This window comes from Mugil cephalus, chromosome 17 (genome assembly GCF_022458985.1).
Source record: "Mugil cephalus isolate CIBA_MC_2020 chromosome 17, CIBA_Mcephalus_1.1, whole genome shotgun sequence".
NCBI lineage: Eukaryota > Metazoa > Chordata > Actinopteri > Mugiliformes > Mugilidae > Mugil > Mugil cephalus.
Genome location: NC_061786.1, coordinates 6,589,389 through 6,612,843, shown reverse-complemented (window position 1 = coordinate 6,612,843; position 23,455 = coordinate 6,589,389). Strand labels below are relative to the sequence as shown.

General features: G+C 40.8%; 2 protein-coding genes and 1 long non-coding RNA gene across 7 annotated transcripts; 2 read left to right on the top strand and 1 right to left on the bottom strand.

Moving 5' to 3' along the window:
• Positions 1–1,969: 1,969 nt before the first annotated feature.
• On the top strand, positions 1,970–7,139 carry LOC125024187. The gene is made up of 4 exons (XR_007114709.1): positions 1,970–2,138; positions 2,248–2,396; positions 4,999–5,124; positions 6,236–7,139. It is a non-coding gene; the product is annotated as an uncharacterized LOC125024187 (long non-coding RNA).
• gjb9a (gap junction protein beta 9a) lies at positions 6,936–14,078 on the bottom strand. The gene is made up of 4 exons (XM_047611908.1): positions 13,772–14,078; positions 10,360–10,590; positions 8,897–9,198; positions 6,936–8,810 (listed from the first exon to the last, which is right to left on the bottom strand). The coding sequence occupies exons 2-4, from the start codon at positions 10,528–10,530 to the stop codon at positions 8,468–8,470; spliced, it is 816 nt and encodes a 271-aa protein (XP_047467864.1). The 5' UTR covers positions 10,531–10,590; positions 13,772–14,078; the 3' UTR covers positions 6,936–8,467.
• A 726-nt stretch (positions 14,079–14,804) lies between these two features.
• Positions 14,805–22,181, top strand: LOC125023729 (protein tyrosine phosphatase type IVA 2-like). 5 transcript variants are annotated; one of them, XM_047611209.1, is made up of 8 exons: positions 14,805–14,951; positions 16,689–16,831; positions 16,916–17,041; positions 17,401–18,089; positions 18,181–18,273; positions 18,654–18,784; positions 19,726–19,800; positions 19,943–22,181. In XM_047611209.1, the coding sequence occupies exons 4-8, from the start codon at positions 17,994–17,996 to the stop codon at positions 20,052–20,054; spliced, it is 507 nt and encodes a 168-aa protein (XP_047467165.1). In that variant the 5' UTR covers positions 14,805–14,951; positions 16,689–16,831; positions 16,916–17,041; positions 17,401–17,993; the 3' UTR covers positions 20,055–22,181. The 5 variants fall into 5 exon arrangements, with proteins under 5 accessions (XP_047467165.1, XP_047467167.1, XP_047467166.1 ...); XM_047611211.1 differs by having other exon boundaries at positions 14,846–14,955; XM_047611210.1 differs by having other exon boundaries at positions 14,847–14,951; positions 16,692–16,831.
• The last annotated feature ends 1,274 nt before the right edge of the window (positions 22,182–23,455 follow it).

Genomic DNA, 23,455 nt, shown 5'->3' with positions numbered 1-23,455 from the left:
AATATTACATTGATTGTTTTATTGTTATTTATTGTTGGAACTGAAATAGTTACTGTCGACCGTAACTACGCCAAAACAACAACATCTCCAAACTCATCTGACAGCCCTCCAGAATGTAACTTAAGAAGTAACTTAACCACAACACCAGGTTTCTGTGCCTAGATTCCAGTTGTTTCTTCTAATGTAGCGATCCATTTACTTCTCTTGTCTTTGGGAGTCAGAGATATCTCTAAAAATATTTCTCTGACTGCTTTTCAAATCTGTTAGTACAAACAATCACACAATAGCTCTTCGCCTGTTTTTTTTTTTTTTTTTTTTTTTTGTAGTTGTTATTATTATTATTTTTTACAATTTAGACGCTATTAAAACCTATGATTCAAACTAATGCAGCTAATCTCCTTGGCCAACTGTCACTTTTTGCTACTCAGTGGCTGTAACCAGGGAGACTCTCTGTAAGATTTTATCTGTTTCTGGTTCTGGGGTCCGGTTTCAGTTTTTCACATAGACATAAAATCTAGAGTTTGCAGTACGCAGTGATTTTCTGTGACAATATCAACTCCAATGATCTTGTTGTATCCGTCCACTTCCTCCCTATGTTTTTACAATAACATGACACAACACTAAATGACTTTCAGTAGTAACCTTACAAGCTTTGTAGCTTACTTTTTATGTACAGCATGGATGGGTTGTGGTTATAGTGGATGAGGCAGCCGTTCCTTTCATTTTATGTTGGCAAAGCCAGGGTGGGCCACTGTGCTTCTTGTGACATGGCTGATGGTCTGTGACAGGGAAATATGTAGTTTTATGATTAGAAAACAAGAATATCAACAAATAATCTGTCTGACCAGGACATAATGGTAGCAAAATGTCAGCATGTTTGTTAATTCTAATGGAAGAAAAACTAAAACCACTTTTAGCTGTCTATTTCACAAATGTATTGATGTTGGATTATAGAAATACATGCACATGGACCTGGTCTGTTCTGTTAACCTTGCCGAACCTCCCAGAAAGGATGATTTTCCAAAGTTTCATGTCATTATGATGTTATAGTTTCAACACAATGAATATGATTGGATACAGGTGAGGGAAGTCATGATTTAAACTTGACTCACCCATCGTTGGTGGACGGTCCGGTTCTGGGCCTATTCCCAGTCCAGTCCTTCACTCCCTGGGGACAGCACCCTAGACAGTGCCCTTATCACCTGCTCCCCCACGCTCCTCCTCTCTGCCCGTGCAACTGTGTGACTTCCTCCTTTGCAACTTTTATCACTTCAGAACAGCTCCTTATTCTCTATTTTGTCTCTCAGGCTCATATATATGCTCATATGTTCCATCCCAGTCAGTCGATGGCTACTTTCTCAACATGAATCAACCCAATGCAAGTAAACTTAAACAGGGTTGATGCTCTTGACCCTCTCACTGAGGACCTCATTCTTTATTTTGATTATATAATTGTTAGTGAAGTTAATATACACACTTGTACATAAAATCTAGAAAGTCTCAACTAATTATCACACGTGTAGGCAAAAATCAAAAAAAATAATCCTAACAATACAAAATAAAATATTAAAACTGTTATTAAAACTGGAGGTGCATCCATGGAATTCCACTTCCAGACTTCGGTCTGCGATATTGTGCAGAGCAAAAACTATTCTATGACAAAGGATGTTGTATACTCTAGATTGCTGTATTGTCTTACCACATTTGATTTACTGTGTTGAGTTATCAGGAAATGCTATATATTTAAAGGTACAGTATAACCTTGGTGTTATTATATAAAAGGGAAATTATTATTCCCCTGTTGTTTTCTTCTAAAACTTTGTGGGATCTGTGTCAGAGTTCCTCTGTGGAGTCCATTAAATGACCCCATTATCTATCCTTGTTTTACAGACTAATGTGTACATTATATTCCTGCCATTTTAACATAGACATCCTTCCCTCCCTCTTACCCGTGTCTGTCTTAGAAGAGACAGATAATGAATCAGTGCTGGAGGTTCTGGGAGCGATGGTCATGAGCTGCCAAATACTGCATCTACGTTTCTGGAGGGATGTTCACCATGGTCTCCTTTGCTGGAAAACTTGTTGCTTATAAAATCATCTATGTGCTGCTGTTCCTGCTCTGCCTGTGTCTCTATCAGGTATGAACAGACAACAAGAAAGCCCTGATTCAGTTTGTCTAACGTATAATATTAACACTGGTTTAACACTGATTCCACTCATCTCTTGTAACTTGTGATTATTTTGCAGGTGTACTATTCTCTATGGAGGCGTCTCTTAAAGCTCTTCTGGTGGCTTGTTGTGGCCAACACCGTGCTGGTTCTGGTCTCCATCTATACTTACCAGTTTGAAGACTTTCCTGGATACTGGAGAGACTTCACTGGCTTCACACAAGAACTGTATGTAGTCTTTAAACTTTGCTGATCGTTATTCAGGGTCAGATTAAATCATCAAGTTAGTTAAGGAATGTGAAATAATCAGGAATACACTTAAAGAATTATATGGGAGTGGGAGAAAAAAGTCTACGAGTATAAAAGACCTTAAAGGCATAAAACACCAAATAAAAATGGGCAATTATAAAGTTACATAAAATAAATAAACATGGAAAAGACATATAACAAACTGTGAATAAATAATTTGAAGTGTGTGTGTGTGTATTTTAATGTGTATTCATTTAATATATATTTTTATAGTTTTAAAATGATATAACCATTACCAAGTGATATAAGGTGTTGTTCTGTGTTTTCTGTGTGTGATCAACTTTGGGATGTCATCAGGACTTGACATGAACTTTTTTGTTCACCAGCCACCGGCTGTTTTTTTTTCCATTGCCACACAGCATTTTCAGTAGCTGCAATTTTGTTCTTGGGAAATTATGTTTAATGTGCTAAAGTTTACTTCAACTAGCTTTACAACCTTTTTGGGCTGCCGTATAGCTCAGTCAGTTGAGTGTTCAGCCCATGCACTGAGGCTTTGGTCCTCAGTGCAGTGTGGGTTTGATTCCTGCTCGTGGCCCTTTCACCGCATGTCGTTCCCGCTCTCTCGCACCTCCCTCCTGTCTCACTTCAGCTGTCTCTATCTAATATAAGGTGTAAAATCCCCCCAGAATATCTTTAAAAAAAGTTTTACTAACTTTTTAAATGTAAATGACCCTTGTACAACACTGCAGGTCATTAGCAAGTATTCAGCTCTGATAAGGTTCTGTGTAGACCTGAAGCTCCTTTATATGAAAATATGCAGCCTATAGTAATAAAAAGTATGGTTTCTTATCGCTTATTGAAAGCCCACTTAGAATGACTAAAGTTCAATATTGTGACACAAAACAATGATTCAAAGAGATTTTATTTGTGTAAAATGACTTTCCTAGTTATTTTTGCTTGCTCGTTTTGCGCTCTTTTCTTTTCTTCTTCTTCTTCTTTGTTGGGGACACGTTATTCTTCAGCCATGCATCCAGTCTTTTGTCCTCTCCAAATAAATGAAATGTTATATTTGGAAAATACTCCATTTTCCGAGTTATTAAGTGGGTTAAAGTTGGGTGTCTGTGTCGTTGCTAGGGGCAGCGGAGAAATAATGAACGCTGAATACTGGCGATTCGCCAATCAGAATCGAGTCTCCAAGAGAGCCGTGTTCATTAAACAGCCCTGTCTTTTTTTTTTTGTCTCCCCATCCTTCGTTTCAACTTTTCTTTTGTTTGTCTCCTCCCCGGGTTTTCTGACACCTGCAATATGCCTCCACATTATCCATGTTCTCCCAGAGCACGCCTGACTACAGTGACGTCGGTCACGAATGAACCAATGAGCAAACACTGTGCACACGCAGTGCTGTTATTTCAGATGCCGTTTGAGAAGGGTTGGCGGGTGTTAATGTCAAGCCCTGGATGTCATGTTTGACAACCATTGTGTAGAAGGATGTGCAGTCAATTCATAATGGATTTTCTCCCTTCACGTTTTCGGTTACCTTCCTGTGTTGCACATTTAAAGTTATCAGTAATCACCAAGCTATGGCATGGTTAGATGACTGACACGTGACAAGCAGTAGAGAATAACACTGGTTATAAGATAAGACAATAAGACGATAAGATCATTAAGGAAGTGGACACAAAGGTTGAATCATTTGTCAGTTTTCATTGCTTTGTGCTTTAGGAATTATCCTCTTCATTATCTTATTTAATGTATTGTTTCAATTTTATATTGTCCCTTGAGTTTTCTTTGAGTTTTCTACTTGTGGATAACAGGCTTTTGAGAATTTAGGAATGGGATTAAATATAATTTTGATAGATAGATAGATAGATAGATAGATAGATAGATAGATAGATAGATAGATAGATAGATAGATAGATAGATAGATAGATAGATAGATAGATGGATAGATAGGTGGTCTAATTAAGGATATGCATGTGAAGAAGTAGGTTACAATGCCAACAAGAAAGAAGCCAGACAAAGATGGTGGGGCTGAAAAATTAAGGGCAAAAAAAAAGTTAGTACAGGATGCAGCCAAATGTGCTAAATTAACGTAACTTTTCTGTGGTGGAGGGGCTAAAATCAACGTGGCTACAGTCAGCCAGGACACTGATGACACTGGACCAAGCAGCAGGTTAGCAGGAAGAGACAAATGAGGAGGGACAGGAGAAGGAGGAGAAGGAGATGGAAGAGTAGGAGGAGAAGAAGGAGGAATAAAAGGGAGACAAGGAGAAAAGTGGAGGAGGAACCACCAAAAATCATTGCCAGGTACAGGTGCAGTGTCCAGGACAGGGTTGGCGATAGGTCTTTGCACAGAAAGTTACAGTTCCACTTGCGTCCGTCGTGCGATCGGATATAAGGCCACTCCAAAAAAAGAATCTGGGATGAATTTCAACCCCAGCCCACCTCTAGTGTGTTCATCCCTGTAGTAAGAGCTGCCTACTTGGGATCACCTGAGATGAATGGCCACCATGTGTGAACAGGGCTTGTGACCTTTGGTAAAGGTCCTTTATCAGTCCTTCATTTCCTCTTTCCTTTACAGCCTCCAAGAAATGAAACCAACTTATCACCTGAGGAGATGATGAATTCAACTCTGTATAATGAGCCAGGGGACCCAGCCAAATGGTTCGGCATCAGGAAAGATGCCACAGCGCTTGGATACATGAAGGTATGGCCAGTTCACACTTCCTAGTTGTTCCCAAAACAGATTATATGAGTTGCCTTAGCTCTGTAGCGTGGGCCATGCTCGGACCTCTCCCGTTAATTGATTAATAAGTTTCAGTGAATCATGTCAAGGTGATCACGTAAATAACTAAGCTACAAAGCCTGAGACTCACCCAATGAGATAAATGTATTTATTAATAAATTTGCCTTCTATCGATATGTGAGCAGCAGAAAGTTTGAACAGATTAATTTAACTAATTAATAAATTAGTACCCATGGCTACCAACAATTTTCAGTCCTTATGTATACATCATTGCAGTAAATTCCTTAAAAGCTTTACTTTTCTTGGGGTGGTGTTGAGGCAGATGGCCCCGGTTCGAATCCCACACCGGACGCCCTTTCCTGCATGCCTTTATGCATGGTGCATAAAGAGTAATAGAAAGGACTAGATGTATTTGAAAAAAGCTGTTGGCTTCAGTATTCTCAGTGCCAGTCTGTAAATGATTAACCCATTTCCACCTTTCTACTCAAACCTTTCTATGTATCTGTGTGTCTCTTGTGCTGTAGACTACCCGTGGCGTCGGAACACTCCATTGTTCATGAACTCCTCTCTCATTAAATGGATTTATCTGCCTGACTTCCACACAGAACCAAACTCCCAAAACCTTATAGGTCAGTTTTTGTGCCTGTGGTTCTGTGTGTGCTTTGTCACTTCATGACATTCAATCAACAGTGTGTATTTCTATTTTGCCAGTATGAATTAATGACATAGTGGTTTCAGTGAAACCCACTTACACTTACACTTACATGTACAAAGTAAAATGTTCCAGTGACAGGAACAACTGTGTTGTAATATTCTCATTTAAGACATAAGAAAACAGGTTTAAACCAGCTTGACCAATCAGGGAGACACTGGTCACTTGTCCCTCTGTTCAAATGTCAACACAGTTATTAATCCTTTATTTATTCTAGTGTCTGATGATCTTAATTCATAAGTCTGTCCCATTACCAAAGTAGATAGTATGTAAAAAAAAAAAAAAAAAAACAAGTATTCCATGGTGATATGGACGATGATGATGATCTCAATGGTGGATTGTGTTGTTGTGTGTCTACAGCTGACTTTGTGCTGTTGGTGCGTATCCCAGCAGTGGAGAGTGTTTGTGTGTGAACACGTGGAGGAGCGGACGGTTCTGACAGGAGAGGACACAGACGACCCTGATCCAGTGGAAGCCCGACTGTTTAATCCTGTGTCTAACTTCATCAGCTGCAGGTGAGTGCAGCAACCGTCAACTAGCCACTGACAAAACTGCTTCCTCGGCTCTCTAGTCTTTTTTCTGATATGTACACTAACCTATAAGTTTGTATTGCCAGTGTCCAATACTCGTTCAGGTTAAAATGCACTATAGGTGAAAGTAGAGATTATGAGAGAAGCAAACAGTTGCAGAGGGCTGGCAACAGCTGTAATATTTGTGACAAGAACTGGAAATAAGGGATTATTCACATGGAATACGACACTCATCAAGAAACTTGATAGGCTCTGTGCACAAGAGATGACGTATTTCTGCTGAAATGTCAGGTTGGATATATATATGTGTGTGTGTGTGTGTGGGTGTGTATGTGTGTGTATATGTATATATATATATGTGTGTGTGTGTATGTTGATATATTTTCTACTGGTTGTGGTGTGTGACATTATTTGTTGTGTATACTGTTAATGAAATCTGAGGCATTTGTGAATGGAATTGAAAGTAGTATTGTTGTGTTTAGGCATGTGCTGCATATCTGCATAAAATGTTCTTAAAAGGAGTCTGCACAAACAGTTGGACCTGTATTTTTATTTTACATCACTATAGTGGTTAAAAAAACAACAACAGTCCACACAAAAGAAACTAGTGGTTAATTATGACATTCCAGCTGACTCCGAGTCAAACTGGAAGTGAGAGTTAAGATTTACACATACATACATACACATTGCCCAAGTCGTTTTTGACTGACTGTGTTTGTGTTTTTTTTTGTTTTCCAAAACCGTACAATAATGATATTAGGCTAACGATATGTCACCCGGTTGTGTCCGTCACGTTTCAGCTCAAGTAACCGCAGATGTCGTTCAGTCCACAATGTCTGAATAATACAATGTGGAGGAAAGGGGGTTGAAGAACCAATATAACAAAAGAGGTTGTATTGCAAACCTGAAGATCGGAGGCAATTTGTCATAATGTGACAATCAAAAAAAACAACAGCCAAAGATTATCCACAAAACCTGTAAAAAAATAACGGCTATGCTGATGATTTGTAGAACACCAGTCTTTCCAACATCTCTGTGTCGTAGAAATTATTTGTATTAAAATAAAAAATACCACTTTTTATAGTCCTGAGTGATACTGCAGAAGCACACGTTCTCTGATGGCTAGTTGTAAACATACTCGCTCCTTACTCTACTTCTGCCAAGGCTTAAACAATCTTTGTGTATTGATATTCTGTACATATCATGTTGAAGGCGGCTTCAGTGTTTATCAGAAACGACAGCGACCCCGTGTGGACAGTATAGGTACTACATCATTTGTTTCTAGAAATATTTTCGAAATATTTTACAAATTGCTCCTTTAGCCAATGTGAGTATAAGCTCATCCTTTAACATCATTCCAACATTAAACTAGAGCTGATGCTGAGTTACTGCAATGCAGTGTAAGTTGTGCATCCTGAATCCTGCTAATTAAGGCTCTTTTTAATAGGACACTAAGGTCTCTCAAATCCACCCCAGGCAGCACTTAAAAAAATCCAAGAGCAGCTCTTACAAGGCAAAGAGTTAATTCAACCCTTCATGGAGGACCAGCTCATTGCATTTCCAGCCTAATTTTAGTCGCGTTAGTGGAGGAAATATGAACCCGTAGAACTCTGTAGGCAGCCTTTTTCTCTGTCTGATCATTACGGGTGCTGTTAACAGTGCCGAAGTTACCAAGTGCTGCAATCTATGATATTTACAAGAAGCATAAATATGTAATTAAATGTAACAGATGTATGAACAACATATATCAGATTCCATTTGTGCCGTAAAAGTCAGCGTGATGTGAATCTTTCTGCTCATAAGTCTGCGGCAAACAGTTAGAAATGTGATGCATAACCCCGCAGTAGTCCTCTTCTCCAACAACGTCCTACAACGCAACGGCTGAAGTCGTCGCTCGTTCTTCCGAAAGAGAATCATGAATGTTTTATGTTCGGCTCGATCACAGGATCATAATACCCAGGAGCAACCCTTCCGTCAGTCTCAGCAGTTACATTAGGGCAAACTTGTGCTCCCGTTGGCCGTCCGTTATCACAAACCCGCTGCTCGGTGGCCCCGTGGTTTCCTACAGCGGCGTGCTCACACCGCCTTCTTTAACCTTATCCCTCTTGTTTAGACTCAGCTGGCTCTCCGTCAGCGTCGGATCGGGCCGCCTGTACTGGGACCTGGGGGGGGCGATGGTCGTGAGCTCGTGCTGGTCGGCGAACACGAGCCTCTCGTTCTCGTGCCGCCGTTTCAGCAGCTTGCCGATGCGCTTGCCGATGAGGTAAATCATCTCGAGGATGCACATGAAGATGCACAGCGCGCTGGACACAACCATGAACAGCATGAAGATCTTCTTCTCCGTCGGGCGGCTGATGAAGCAGTCGACAGTGTTGGGGCACGGATCCAGCGAACACTTGGACAACCTGAAAGAAAAGAGCGGAGTGGAGGTTTACAGCCAGTGGAGAGCACCACTGTTTTCATTTGAACAGCATTAAGTCGCCAGCATTACCTGGGCAGGTCATATCCGTGGTACAGGTAATAGAGAATGTAGAGGAACGAGGCGTCAAATCCAGCTTTGAAGACCAAACTGACCACATACGTCCACCACAGGCCCCCCCGCTTCTTGCCAGGGTTGGCGTAGAGGTGGGAGCCATGGTGCAGCGCCACATATTTCTTGTCCTTCCCTTCTCGGTATTTGACATGGGCCATCACCATCAGGGACGGGCAGGTGACGAAGATCAGCTGCAGCGCCCACAGACGGATGTGGGAGATGGGGAAGAGGTGGTCGTAGCACACGTTGGTGCATCCGGGCTGAGAAAAAGTCGGAGAGGTTTAATTAGTTTAGACAAAAAAGATTAGTGAGACTGCTGGTATTTATAGAGTTTTCTATTAACATTTGAATTTGAGAGTTCTATATGTAAATACAGCAGGATAATAAAGCCTTATAATGATGATAAGCTGTATTTTTTACCAGTAAACTTTAAACAAGGGTGTTAAATGCAGAGTTTAGCATTAGACTTCTATTTTATTTTTTATTTATTTTTTAGATCATAAGAGTTGGTGTAAACTTTAAAACCATATTTCCCGTAGTTCAACTCAACACTGTCTAAATATTCGCATATTTGAAGCTACACAACACAATTTCAGAGCTAAAGCATTCATTTCTTGTGTTTTTTTGTTTTTTTTTTAACAAGCCCAATGAAATCTGGGTTAGAAGATCTGGATTATCTGTCTTTGTGTCTACTCTATTACTGTCTTCACTGGTTGAATAGTACTCCCTGTGCTTAAAAGCTTTAAAACTTAAAAGTTGTGGTACTGGATGCCAGAGAGTTACCCTCTGGTTTACTGAGACTTTTCTTGTTGCATTGATAGCCAACACACTGCTAGTTTGAATAGTTTATATAGGCTGAGGGAAAACTTAACATTGAGCATAAGATAAGATAAGATAAGATGGTGGCATAAACTCCTGTTTGACAGGAACAGTCACATAGACTTCATGTAAAAGACGTGCAGAAATACACACATTGAAAGACGTGATAAAAGACACACACCCCAAAAAAGAGCAACAGACTGTAGGGCCTACTTAATATTGTTCAGAGTAGTAATGGCCAGTGGTACCTGCCGGACGGGAGTGACATGAAGGAGTGGTGGCGTGGGTGTGAGTTTTTTTTTTTTTGTTTGTTTTTTGCTGGCCTGATTTAATCTGCGGGACAGTTTTGTTTTATGTTTGATAGTGAGAAAGTTGAACCAGGAATAAATCTATTTTGTGAAAATCTGCATTATCTCACAGTATGTTTCATCAATTCAGGATTTTTCTACGGGAGGAGCATTTTTTATTTTTTTTTTTTCCACTTGAAGCAATGCTCCCTGTGATGGAAAAACTGATATTCGTGTGGAAAGGTCACATAGGTCACAGTTACTAATGGTCAAACTTATAAATCCACTTGAAAGTAGCATCAGTGCGGCTCTTACCTGACGAGTGTTGCAAACGAAGTCCTTGCTTTCATCGCCCCACACCCTCTGCGCCGCCACCACAAACACCAGCACACGGAACACAAACACCATAGACAGCCAGATCCTCCCAAACGCCGTGGAGTATTTATTAACTCCACTCAACAGATTCTCTAGCCCCGACCAGTTCATCCCTGCTGCTGCTGCTGCTCCTGCTGCTGCACTGGCCCGGAAGATGGACACAAGTCCACCCTGTGGAAAAGAGCGAGAAAGAAAATAAGATGTACGCTTCCTTACAATGCGGATGTCACATTTATAATTGCCACGGTTAGGAATTAGCCACACCTTGTTCTCTCTGATGCATGTCAGCTACATGAGTACATGGGTACATGTGTGGGCATGCAGGAAATCATTCAAAGCAGCTGAACAGACACACTCCCAGACGAGAGAGTTAACATTTAGAAACACTGTTTCATTTTACACCTCTGTGTCTTAGGCTCTAATGCGTGGTGACAAACTGAGTTGAAAGCCTGCTTACTTTTTATTAAATGCTTCATAAATTATTATTCAGGCCTATTAATATTATCAGACTCCTCGCTAATAGAAGTGAACGCTTCAGTAAGTCTAACAAAATGTACACAGGCCATGGAAAATAAAGCCGTGTCAGGGTCGGGGTGGAAATTGACGTCTTTGTTCACCGGCAGCAGCACATGATTGACGAACCAATATACGCCAACCAGTTATCTTAACACTGACACGTGAACTACTATCTTTACCATCAAACCAATTCATCCAGTTGGTGTACTTTTAAACCCACAAACGTGTAGATTAATTTGTCAATTTCAGACAGTTCAGGATTTATGGGAGATTTGCTCTGTGTTCTCAAGCAACTGAAGCCCGTGTCTAACTGGTTGGGTTAGTTTAGCAGAAAAGTGGTTCTTTCTGTTAAGGCAACACTTACCAGAAAGAAGGAAGCTACACCAAAACTGAAGCGTAGAAAGTGCAGAAACAGTAGTGTTTTATAGTGCTAGTACGGCAGCCATCTTGGAAATTGTCAAATTTTTCGCTTTAAAGCTGGCCGCGTACACTATTTCTTCACTTGCTATGCTAAGTTAAGCTAAGCTAATTGACAGCTTTTCCACAGCCACGGGTGTATGTGCTTTTAACGCCGTGAGTCCAGCACAACCGCACATCTGTGTGTTTGATCAGCATCTGCACAGTGTTTATCTCTGAACCTGTTCTGGATGCGTTTAACCTCTGTGTGTGTGTTATCAGTAAATATTGCCGCCGCGTGTCTGTCTGCTGCTGTCTTAATGAACGCGGTGACACATGTGGGTGAAGAGAATGAGGCTCATGAATGAAACAGCCATTCAGTCATGTATGCCACTATAAATATAACTTCAGTCATAAACCTCTTGGCACAAACATGTGCGGTTTCTCTTATCTATGGGCAGTGTCTGTCTTAGCAAATATCTCTAAAAAACAAAATGTACTACATGTACTTTTTTATGACACTGGTGAGTCACTTACTCTTCAACTGGTATGAAACTTCTGGAAAAATTTCAGAAAGCTTTTCAGAAAATTTATGTTGCTTGGATATTATGCTGCCTTCAAGAGTAAACTTCGTAAGAGCTGCCGCCTCTTGTGATAATCACAACCTTCTAACTGGAAACTTCCAGAGAGGTTTGATTTGTTTGTTGACAGTTTCAGAAATGGTGGAGGTGGATGAGAAGTCAATATGTTATTATTTTGTCATGTAAGGGTTTCTACATAGGAAAATGTTGATATTCCCAACGACCCCATCCTTTAATCGTGTCTTTGCACTTCTTACATAAAGCTACGCAGCTGCTAACTTGCTAAACAACTTATGGGTATTGTTACCAAGTGAACTCCAACCATTTCATGCACATGACTTCGCATGAAATAACCCTAAGTTCACAATTTCCATATGAAGACAGCCTGACCCTAAAGGAACACTGTGGACGATTTAGTGCCGTCACAAGTCTGTATTCCGCCATTAATGTTTTTTTTGTTATGAGATGTTGACCGTCGATGTCGACATCATCGCGTCCGCATCCACACGAATGAAAAAAAGGCTGTGCAATTGTCTTTTTCAAACTGGGACGTGGAATGAAGGTGCGGTTCCAGTCACCGAAAAATCCAGATCCGTCACGAAGGTCGACCTAAACGTTCAAGACTTCTGCGGTTTCGCCCGGAAATCATATTTGTGTGGAGGCGGCCGTAGCCCTCCCAGTCCATGTGTTAACGAGAACCCATAATGCCTGTTACTTCAGCATAACAATGTGAAAGGCCCTCTTCAGACCATTGTTTGGTTTGTCTTTTCTAGGCTACCATAGAAACATGGCAAAACAACATGGCAGTCTGTGTGGGAGACTCCCTGTGCATATATAAAGATCTCATTCTACGCTAACAACAATTAGTAGATCCTCATGAATCATACATGTACACAATCATACATATTGAGAATCGAAGGTTTAAAGCAAAATTTATTTCTCCGTTAGCTGACGTAAATCTCCAATAAATCAAGCTCCGCGTGAATTATTATTAAACTGATGGAGAGTCTAGGGGTGCAGGGTTCAAAGGGAAAAGGACGAAATTTGACTGGACCGTAACTGACGATTGTAAGAACCTTTAAGGCTTAAATTATTCTTTCCACTATATTGGTGGAAAACTAGAGAAATAAAATCCATATGGGTTCTGTGACACGCTCCTCAGGCATGTATGGTTTCAGGCACAGTGGAGGACCACTCACTGTTTAGAAAAGAGTAAACTATTTGGATTTCAGAAAACAGCAGTGGTTCAGTCCTGAGAACTTTTTCTCTGTTAATGTTTCAAACCCAAATAACAGATTTCAGCACCAGTCAGCCTTGTGGTTAAGTTGTTCTGACGCTAGTTTACTTACCGAACTTAATATGTCTAATAATGACGGCTTGGTATGTCACAGAGCGTTGTCCTATTCCAGATTATGTGTTTTATTTTAGCACGAGAGAGTGTATGTTATGAGGGGAAAGCGTTATTCTTTTAAGCCGCTAAAATACTCCTGTGCTCATTTTAATGTGGAAAATTTTAACTTTGAGGAAGGCCACTCCTCCTACAAGTGAACATCTCATTTTTTCCCCTTACATTGATGGTCACTATCTTCATGGACTTGACTCTCAGTCACGGCGAAAAGGAAAAGTTACTCCCGTCGTGGGTGTGTTTTTGCATTGAATTCCAGTGGTTTCCCCATTTGTGGCATAGCGAACAACTTGTATCCCTCTTTTCTTGGGGGTAACACAGAAAAAAAATATTGTGGTAATCTAGCCCACGCAGCATTTAAACACCTCTGGCTACAGTTTTTTTGTTTACTGCTTAGTCATGACTTTAAGATACAGTAACTTTAATGAAAATAAAACGAGAAAAAGAACCGTACCTGGTGCTGAAGCCTCGCTCAACCGGTCAATATGTCGACACCAGCAGGAGACCAGTGATAAGACAGCGGAGAAGTTGAAAATAGTTGAGGGAGAAACCAGCTTCAGCTCTTCAGCTCCTTTCTCTCTGTGCCTGTCTCTACTCTCTCGCCCCTTCCTCAGAAATCCTGCCAAACCAGATTCAGCAGCTGCTACGTCATCAAACAAACACACGAGCACACAGGCATTACATGTTCTGTCTGGTGAGCCTGTGAGAGACTCCACTCCCTATGATCCATGTAACCTAACACCTTATGAATAGGTAAAGAAACTGACACATGCTTTATTGAGCACAAGGGACACAACATCCATCCTACCCAACCAGAATGCCTGTGGCTCTCTCTCTCTCTCTGTCTCTGTGTGTGTGTGTGTGTGTGTGTGTATGTGTGTGTGTCTGTGTGTGTGTGTAGGAGAAAAAGTGTAAGCGAGACAGAGGAAAAGGCCACACCCTTAAAGTGAGGTTTGTGGAAGTTATGCAAATGGAACACAGATGAATGGAACAAACCAAGCACATTTAAACAGCTTCAGAAACTTATTGTAGCAGTTTATAAACCGGCACGTCGTGAATGAAGGTTGTAACAGGCATTTAATCATATTTTGCGAAATGAATTCAGAAGAAACTAGGACAAAAAATGTCTACAGTCTAAGAGTACAATTTTAAGAACACTTAAAAGCAAAATGTGTACCAAACAATGTTACAGTTACTGTAGGTTCAAAATTTGAAAATAACTTTTTTTTGTCATGAAGCTGTTGTCGTGGAAGCTAAAACTGTATTATATGGAACTATTCTGTAGGACAATAAACTATCTATCTATCTATCTATCTATCTATCTATCTATCTATCTATCTATCTATCTATCTATCTATCTATTAAAATACATTAAAATGTAAGAATCAGATTTCTATGTTGTAAAATGTAGAAGAGTTAAATCTTTTGGTTGTTTTGTTGTACGTTTCCTTTTTTGTCAAGTGTGTAAATCACAAAACTGAACCACACCGGAAATGGTTTTATTTTTAAACGTTTGCAACCGGAAGTGGTGTCGTTATTCCGGCTGACTTGACATCTCTGTTCAACATGTCTTCCTTTCAGACTCTCCTCTGTCATTAGACGCGTCTGGATTTTTCGCGAAACTACTGCGTTTTGTAAGTACCTATCGTGAATCCTTCGTGTCTAACGTCGATGCAGTCTAGCTAACACGTTGTCCGCGTTAACAAGGTCACTGCGCTGAAGGCTGAAGTCCGGCGGATGCTCTGAGCTTGGACGTGTTAGCTTGCCGTTTTACACCGTGAACACGGTTGTTGACCTGATTTTTCCATGACCTGGCTGGCGGATCTTGCATTGACATTAGCCACAATTGATTGAGTCCAGTGAGTCAGTGTCTAAACCATGTGTTAACATTTTATCACGACCTTTGTTGTGACAGTTTACGTATTTGTCGGGGTTGTTGTTGAGCTAGCTAGCTAGCCGTTCGGTAATTTAACGTTATCACAAACCAACGTTAACACACATTTTCTTGACAGCTGTTTCACTAGATAAACAACGAGCTTCAAATTGTACGTTATTCGGATTAGTTAGCTCTTTTTTTTACTCTCATCACAGCTGACCCTTGATTTAGGTAGGTAACGTTAACTGAACGTAACGTTATCTTAGAAATGAACCGCTATTTGTTTGTATGGACAGTCCCTCCATGTAACTCTACGTACATTCTGATAAAATGTAATATTTTCTTCTGTTATCCGTGTTCAAATAAGCTTCCACTTGGATAATTTTAACTCTCTCGGTTAGCATATGTAACCGGCTAGTTTTTACCTCTGCGTTGTGTGATGAGGATTAATGGCCCAGACCAGGATTTCTTTGGAGGAGGCAGTCTCCGTTTATTCTCTGACGAAAGTATAAATGAAAACAAAATCCTCCCATCAGTCACGAACAACATGAGCTCCTCTCCAGAGCACAACAGGAAAAGGGCCGACAATACATTAAAACACAGAAAAGCATACCTGACGAAAGTATAAATGAAAACAAAATCACGCATTAAAGGACAGAAATATGTTAGCTTTAAGCTAGCGAGCGAACTTTAACAGTATAGCTTTAGCACATAGCTAAAACACATAAATCTCCGTGACTACTGTGTCGCTTTACCTCTCCAGAGCACAACAAGAAAAGGGGAGAGGTAAAGGCGGGAGACACATTTATAGGGGTGGTGGTGGGGGGACCCCCGAAAATAAACGTAGGGGTACAGTAGCTCAGTTTTAAAGATTCCACATAACAACTTAGGAGGACAAACATATCAGGTAAGAACAATTTAAAGTGAAACAGATTTTGTGTAATTATAATACTGTATACTGTACAGTACTGTATATTTGACCCTGTTACACATACATAGACGAATTAGCAACACTTAAACTGGTTTACATCCAGAAACACACGACACTGAAGCTGAGTAATGCGTACTTTATGCTTCTGCGTCAACCCCGGCCCTACGCAGAGCATCACTCCGTAGGTGATGTGCGCCTCCCCAGAAATGTAACTACTCGCTGCAGTGATGCAGAGCGCAACAGCTGTCGGTCCTCTTGTTAGTAGAACCTGTTTCCGCAGTTTATTCATCTCCGCGATTTTCGAATTGATTGTTTTGGATAAAAACCTGTAAGGTTAACAAGGAGGTTTGGTGATACAGACATTTGTATGACTGCGAAATTTTGGTGAAAGTTTCAGTCTCCAATGTTGAAAGTGAAGCAGGAAGCAGAAATAAAAAATAAACCCAACTGGCGTAACGGTGAAGTTTTTACAGAGTGAGCGAGATTGACACTGGCAAGGTCCTTGCGTAGCCATGCGTGATAGTATACATTGCGCATAACAATAACATGTTTTCTTCTACACAGCAGGTTAGCACTAAGCTAGCGGGCCATTGTCAGCCAGGACCCAGAAAAAGCAGCAGCATCATCATCAATGGTGTGTCTACATCCCGGAGCCGTCACATTCTCCTGTGTCCGCTCAATGAACCAGCTCCTCAGCTCTCAGCGCAGTGAGTACACAGGCCCTCGTGTGTCGATGCAGTGAGAACCGGCCGCTACACAGTCGCACCTGATCATGACTTTGTCTCTCCCAGGCTGCACATGTATGGCGTTTGCGAGGCTCGGAGGGGAGTTTTGCCAAGCCCAGCACCTGCTGCTTATTGTGGACAAGTGAACAGGAGACACCAGCTAGGCACAATCACTGCCATTCATACACACAGGTGGTGCACAACACTCACTGTACATAACATTAAGGTTGTTTATTATGTTATATTAACACAGGAACACTTGTTGCAATCAGTAATCACTTTATCTACGTATTGGTTGAAGCAGGCACCATGATGAAATCCAGATGGTGTTTCACTTCTTGAGTTTGACCACACCAGGCTAGCCCCACATAGCTTGACCCAAGAAATAATAACTATTTCAATATAATCCATGCAGAGTTGGTTTTCAGATGAAACATGCTCACATTAGAGTCACAACTGAAATAGGACCGTAGAGATTTTTTATAATGAAACATTACTTTTAGTCATGCTTGCTTATAGCAGTGAAGCAGTGAATCTCTGTGTCCTCATAGGTCCTTACTGCCATCCTGTTCGACCCATATGAAGACAAGCCAACCTTCAGTCTGCAACGTGTCCTGGGGAGAAGTGGAGGAGTTGGTTCCAGCACAGGAGTTTACTCTCTTTACTCTTCCTCTTTCCTGCTTTTCCTTTTTTCTTCTTCTGCCTGGATTTGTGGAAGTCTTCTCCGAATGGGCTAACAGATTTAATAGAAAGGAAAGGCCGAGCTTTTTTTTTCTTCAGAACTTTGAGTGGGTTCTCACCGGTCTTCGTTCTGCTAAGTTTTTTTGACCAAGCCAATTTTAGTTTGTCCTTTATTGCCAAGGAAGTTTTTTCTGCCTACTTCTTTACCAAAAAATAGTTTCTTTAGTTTGTACTTTTCATTATCAAAGGAATAGAACATTTTTGCTTTTTCCGGAACAATATTGATATAGTAGTGGAATTAATTGTTGAGTTTTTCTTTAAGTAGAAGCTTTTTTTTAATAGCTTTTTTTAAAAACATCCAGAAGACGTTTTTATTTTTTATTTTTGAGGACTCCCTATCACTCCATTCTTTGAAGCACAGTCCTTTTTTTCTGGCCTTTGTTCTTCATTGGGAACCCTGAAAATGAACCGACCAGCTCCAGTGGAGATTTCTTACGACTGTCTGAGATTTCTCATCACGCACAATCCCACCAATGCACAAATGGGAAGATTCATAGAGGTACCACGTGTTTCTCTTACTATGTGTCATTTCTTATCCTGAAAGAAGAGACGGTCGTGTTGCAGTAAATTCAATGTGTTTTGTTGTGCAGGATCTCAAGGCATTTGGCGTTAACACCGTGGTGAGGGTGTGCACTGCCACGTATGACAAGACACCAGTGGAACAAGAAGGCATACAAGTCGTGGTAAGTACACCCTGGGGTGTTGTTGGTCTTTTATAAGTGAAGACAAGAGATGGATCATGACTCAGAGCTGTCTAAGTACATCCCTGCCATTATGGGATTAGATGACCCAAACATCTAAATAAATACACACATAAATCACTTTAACAGAGTACAGTAATGAAGTGTTGTAATCATGCTACAGTGGCTGGTTATAGAGCTTCCTTTGCACTTTCTTTATAAACTGGCAGCAGCGAACATAGCACGGCATCAGCTGATTTTCCAAAGCTGTTAGTACAGGTTAGATGCAGCAACTTCTAGAACGTTCTTCAGCAATAGAACAACTTAAGATCACAAAACCACAAACAATATGTAGTCTGCAATAAAGACATGTCTTTTTCCAGGATTGGCCATTTGATGATGGCTCTGCCCCCCCAGACCAGATTGTTGATGACTGGCTGAGTCTGCTGCAGGCGAAGTTCAGAGAGGAGCCCGGCTCCTGTGTGGCTGTGCACTGCGTTGCCGGACTGGGACGGTCAGTACGAAGCTGAAATGCGGTTTGCTTTTGTATTGTGTTCATTACATGTGAGGGAATTATTTTAGATATGCAAGCAATCTGTTATGTAAACCATGGAGTGAACGGGCAGTTTGTTCAGCTCTGTGTATTAAGCTCTGTTGTGGGCCTCTTTTAAAATGGCACAATACCAGCCGCTGTAATCTGCTTTTAACTTAACCTCCGTTGTTGGTTAAAGCTTTGACGCACCAAGCTGATGGCCGGCCGTCGCTGGTGCCGGGCCGCCGTTGAACATCTGTGGCTCTCGTTTTGTGACTTGCTGGGAAGGGTTGTGCGCTTTTACGTAGCATGGAATGTACGCTCACTTGCTAAACCATTAGTAACACTAGTGAACTCCATTCTTTGAAGCACAGTCCTTTCTAATGTGATAGTGCTCCACTAAATCCCTCTTATTCACTGATATAATCTTCAGTTTAAAGTGAAATCAGAAAGGTGATATAATTTTCTCGTTTTGGGGGATGTAGTTTGTGGTATAAAGGGACATTTAGCTGAGCTCACTCACTGAAATGGAATAGAAACACGTCAGTACAACACAGAACAGTTCAATAGTACACCAGCCCACAGCCTCCAAAATGAAAGCTCTGAGTTATATTAAAGAAATGCATTTTCATTTGTTTTCACTAGTGTGTCTAATGAAGTGGCACGTGAATGCATGTGCCAGCTGGTCATTGACTGTAGTCTGCGGACAAGTGAAACCTTTTTGTCCAGGCTATATGAGACAGCGTCACAGTCACCCTACGCCGTCAATAGCTCTCCTTGGTGTGTCAATAACATTAGCTGTGCTCATGTTTTTCTTTCTTTAAACATTACCAAAAAACAAACCAGGCGATGTGAGTCACAGAATTAGCGACATTGTGAGAAGTTGATCCGAAATGTGTGACACTGTCTGGATGTGTCCTCAGAGCTCCTGTGTTGGTGGCCCTGGCTCTCATTGAGTGTGGGATGGAATATGAAGATGCAGTGCACTTAATCAGACAGTGAGTACCAGTCCTCGTGGTTCCTTTGTGTTGCTTCCTTTCATTTTGTTCTGCCCTTTTAACTGCCCACACATCCATCTCTCACTTCTTGAATATCGTTTCTTTTTGAGCATCACGTCTCCGTTTTTTTTTTCCCCCCCAGGAAGCGTCGTGGAGCGCTTAACGCCAAGCAGCTGCATTACCTTGAGAACTACAAGCCCAAACTGTGTCTGCGCTCCAAAGACGCTAACGGACAGAGCTGCTGCGTACAGTAGGCATTTTAAAAAGTGAAGGCGTTAGAAGTTTTTATCTCTGTTCCTTGATTTGTAACCCCGCCCGAACATGTAGCAAAGTACCCAGGAATACTCTTTATTTGAATTAAAGTCAGACAGAACTGAAAGCTTGTTTGTTTGTAAAAATTCAAAACAACTGCTCCAAAGCTCACCTTCTCACTGTTTACTATTACAAGTGAAGATTGTTTGACTTTAAACAGCAACTTGCAGGTTGAAATTTTTACAATTTAAATCCTTAGTTCATTTAAAATCAATGTGTCTGATTACACCATAATGAATGTGAGCAACTGTCATTTAGTGAGTTGACCTCTTTGGCTAATTTTTCATTTTATATTTCCTGACTCATTTGCAGGCTTATCGGTATAAACGGGAGTAAAAGCTGTTACTTCGGCCCAGATAGAGATGCTCGTCAATTGACTTGAGTTGACAACCTGCAAGTTGCTCTTTCAAACTCTTTAATTTTGGATCAGACATCATGATCAATGTAGCATCTGTAGACCTGGTGTGTTTGACAGCAGCTTGATATTCGTTCTAAGCGACAACTCTAAAAATACTCAAAAAAAAAAAAAAAAAAAGCTCACAACATGTACATTCAGAGTAGTGCTGAGTTATTGAACAACAATCCTGAAACTTGCTCATTCATTTCCAACCATCCACACTGACCAAATCGACGTCCTGCAGCCAGATCGAGGCGCACGTGACGAAGAATTTCAGCAAGTCAGGATAAAAAAAAAGAGATGAGCGTGAGGAAAGTGTCCTCAGTCTGATGCAAACGTGGGACACACTTTTATCAAACAAGAGTAAAATTGACCTACCTATAACATATGTCCCAGAGTGGAGCCGTAGGCTGCTTCTCTAGAAAGAAACGATGTGAATCTGTGTTGGCTGTAAATGTTCAGCGCTGACCGTCATAATGTCACCAATGCCAGTGAACCAACAAATTAAAGCCCAGTTGGTGAATGTATTAACAAAGGAACACTTAAATATTTTGGTAGATTATTCTGTTAGCTCTCAAACATTAACAACAAATAAAATCTCTATACATATACCTGTATATTTAATCATACACAGCGATGAGCGATGGCAGTATACACTATCAGATCATAATCCTCCTGCTGACTATTAAGCGTAGATTATATTGGGTGGTAATCTGCATGATAACACTCCTGGATGCACAGTTGGACGATAGTAGAGGATTTGCTATTAGGCTGCATCCACACTGATACACTTTTAGATTCGACAGGCTTAAATGTTAAGCCTTTCGACGTTTCTCCTCAGTATTCACACAGCTCCGAACCCGAAAACTGTGACCTTAACAAACACTTTTACTTTGAAAACTCCGTGGTTGCGTTTTAGTCTGGACCAGAAGAAACCCGACACTTTCAGACCTTCCGATCGATTTCACAACCCCCTTCACTTCTCGGTGGTTAATCCAACACAGATGATAAACTTCAAGTGTTGTCGTCTTTGTTGTGTGTGTTAGTAGCTGTTGTGCAGTTAAATTCTGCATTTTGCTCTGGAATATATTAGTCGAAACGATCTGCAACTGTTTCCGTGTCCAGCTGCATCATGGGTCCCAAACGTGGAGCGACACGTGTTTTCAGGAGATAATATAAAACGAGATTACACTAAAACACTCATGTGGACAGAGATTAAGCAAAAAGTAAAAAAAAAAAAAAAAAAGTGTTAGTGTGGATGCTGCCTTCAGCCTAGCATTTAACAAAAGAAGGCTGATGTTTCGCTAACGCAAAAACACAAAGATTGTTTTGCTGCCCAGCTTTTCACTAATTAATAGGACAATCTGTCAAATACTTGGTGTGTTCCTGTGTCTGTGGAGCCAACGTGGCTGCCACCGAAACCTTAGTGGCCGTAGTCGTTGTCTGTCTCCGGGTAATTCTTCGGTCAGCTGCTGTGTTTGTAAGATCTTGGTCTCTGTGATGTTATTGTTTTTCTGTAGGATCTTGTTTCCTTTCCCTTTGTCAACTGTATCTGTTTGTACCTGTTATTTATTTATTTATTTATTGATTGTCTCTTTGTGCAATGTCCGTCTGATGGAGAAAAAAAAATCTATTAGTCAAATTGGAAAATTAAAGTGTTTAGTACTGTAAATGTTGGTGTTTGACTGTTTGTCACAGAACAACAGGAGGTTTTTCATCTCGACAACTCAGTTCAGTGCGTCAGCCAGTGTCTATTTGCTTAATACTGATCAAATTCTTGAAGAAAGATAGATCGATAGATACTTTATTTATCCCAAATTCCTAAATATATCATGACAATAATGACGTCCGATAATGAAAAATCAGGACCATTATGCCAATGGAAACTTTTTTTTGTTTTTCTCTGGTAATTTAGCCTCACACGGTTTTGCTTGTGCAGCAGTTCCAGGTCACCGTGATTGGACTGTGAAAGGATGCTGGCCAGTGCGAAGCTGAGCCTAAACTCTGTGAACTCTCTGTGGGCGAGCTCGCCTCTGGCCGTGGTGATGCCGCGTGAATGTGGCTGTCGGAGTGGAAGCGCAGTGTCACTTAGGACAGCGAATGATTGGAGGTTGATTGTTTTTTTTTTTTATTATTGACTGACTTATTGACTTATTATTGGCCTGACAACGAACACGCACAGGAGCTAACCTTGAACAAAAGGCCAGAGCGGATGAATACAACAGATATCCACAAACTGAATCTGAGACTTGAGCAAGGAAATATGTAGAGAAAACACTGACTGCTTTCCATTCAAGGGAAAACAAGTTGAACATCACATTAAAGTATTTATTTATCTCAGGACTTTTGGTTAGACTGTATTCGTTTCAGCTGAGTGGATGTGAAACTACTCGCTTATCACCAGAAGGTAAGCCATAGCTATATGTCTGTGCTTTTAAGTTAATATGACTTAATCAAATACACCGAACAGCTGCTACACTAGAGATGTAAATAAAATCTAGAGGTGAAGTTCACAGGGATCCTCCGCCTGTGTGTTGACTGCTCATAGACAGTAGAGGGCGGTAATGTCCTGCCCCTCGCAGCTCTTAATGATCCACCCAGAAGACACATGCAGTGGTTTTTGAACTGTGAATTTATGACTGTGCTAACGGTGAACCACATCACAAAAAATAATAACATTTCCCTCATAAACACTTACAACTACAAAAAATTCCGGCAAAGTAGTTGCGAAGGTTCCACGTTTTTATGGTTTGTAAATTACGACTTTAAAATGAGAGGTCATGACGCTGAGGGCAAACCCTCACGTACAACATCTTCAACAGCTGCGGCCCTATAATTATCTGCTGAATTTTTGACAGCTATGAACAGCTCTCAGCTCGTGTGTGGTCAGTGTATATACAGTTGAGATCTTTATATCTCTTTTATTTTCAGTTTGAAATTGATTCC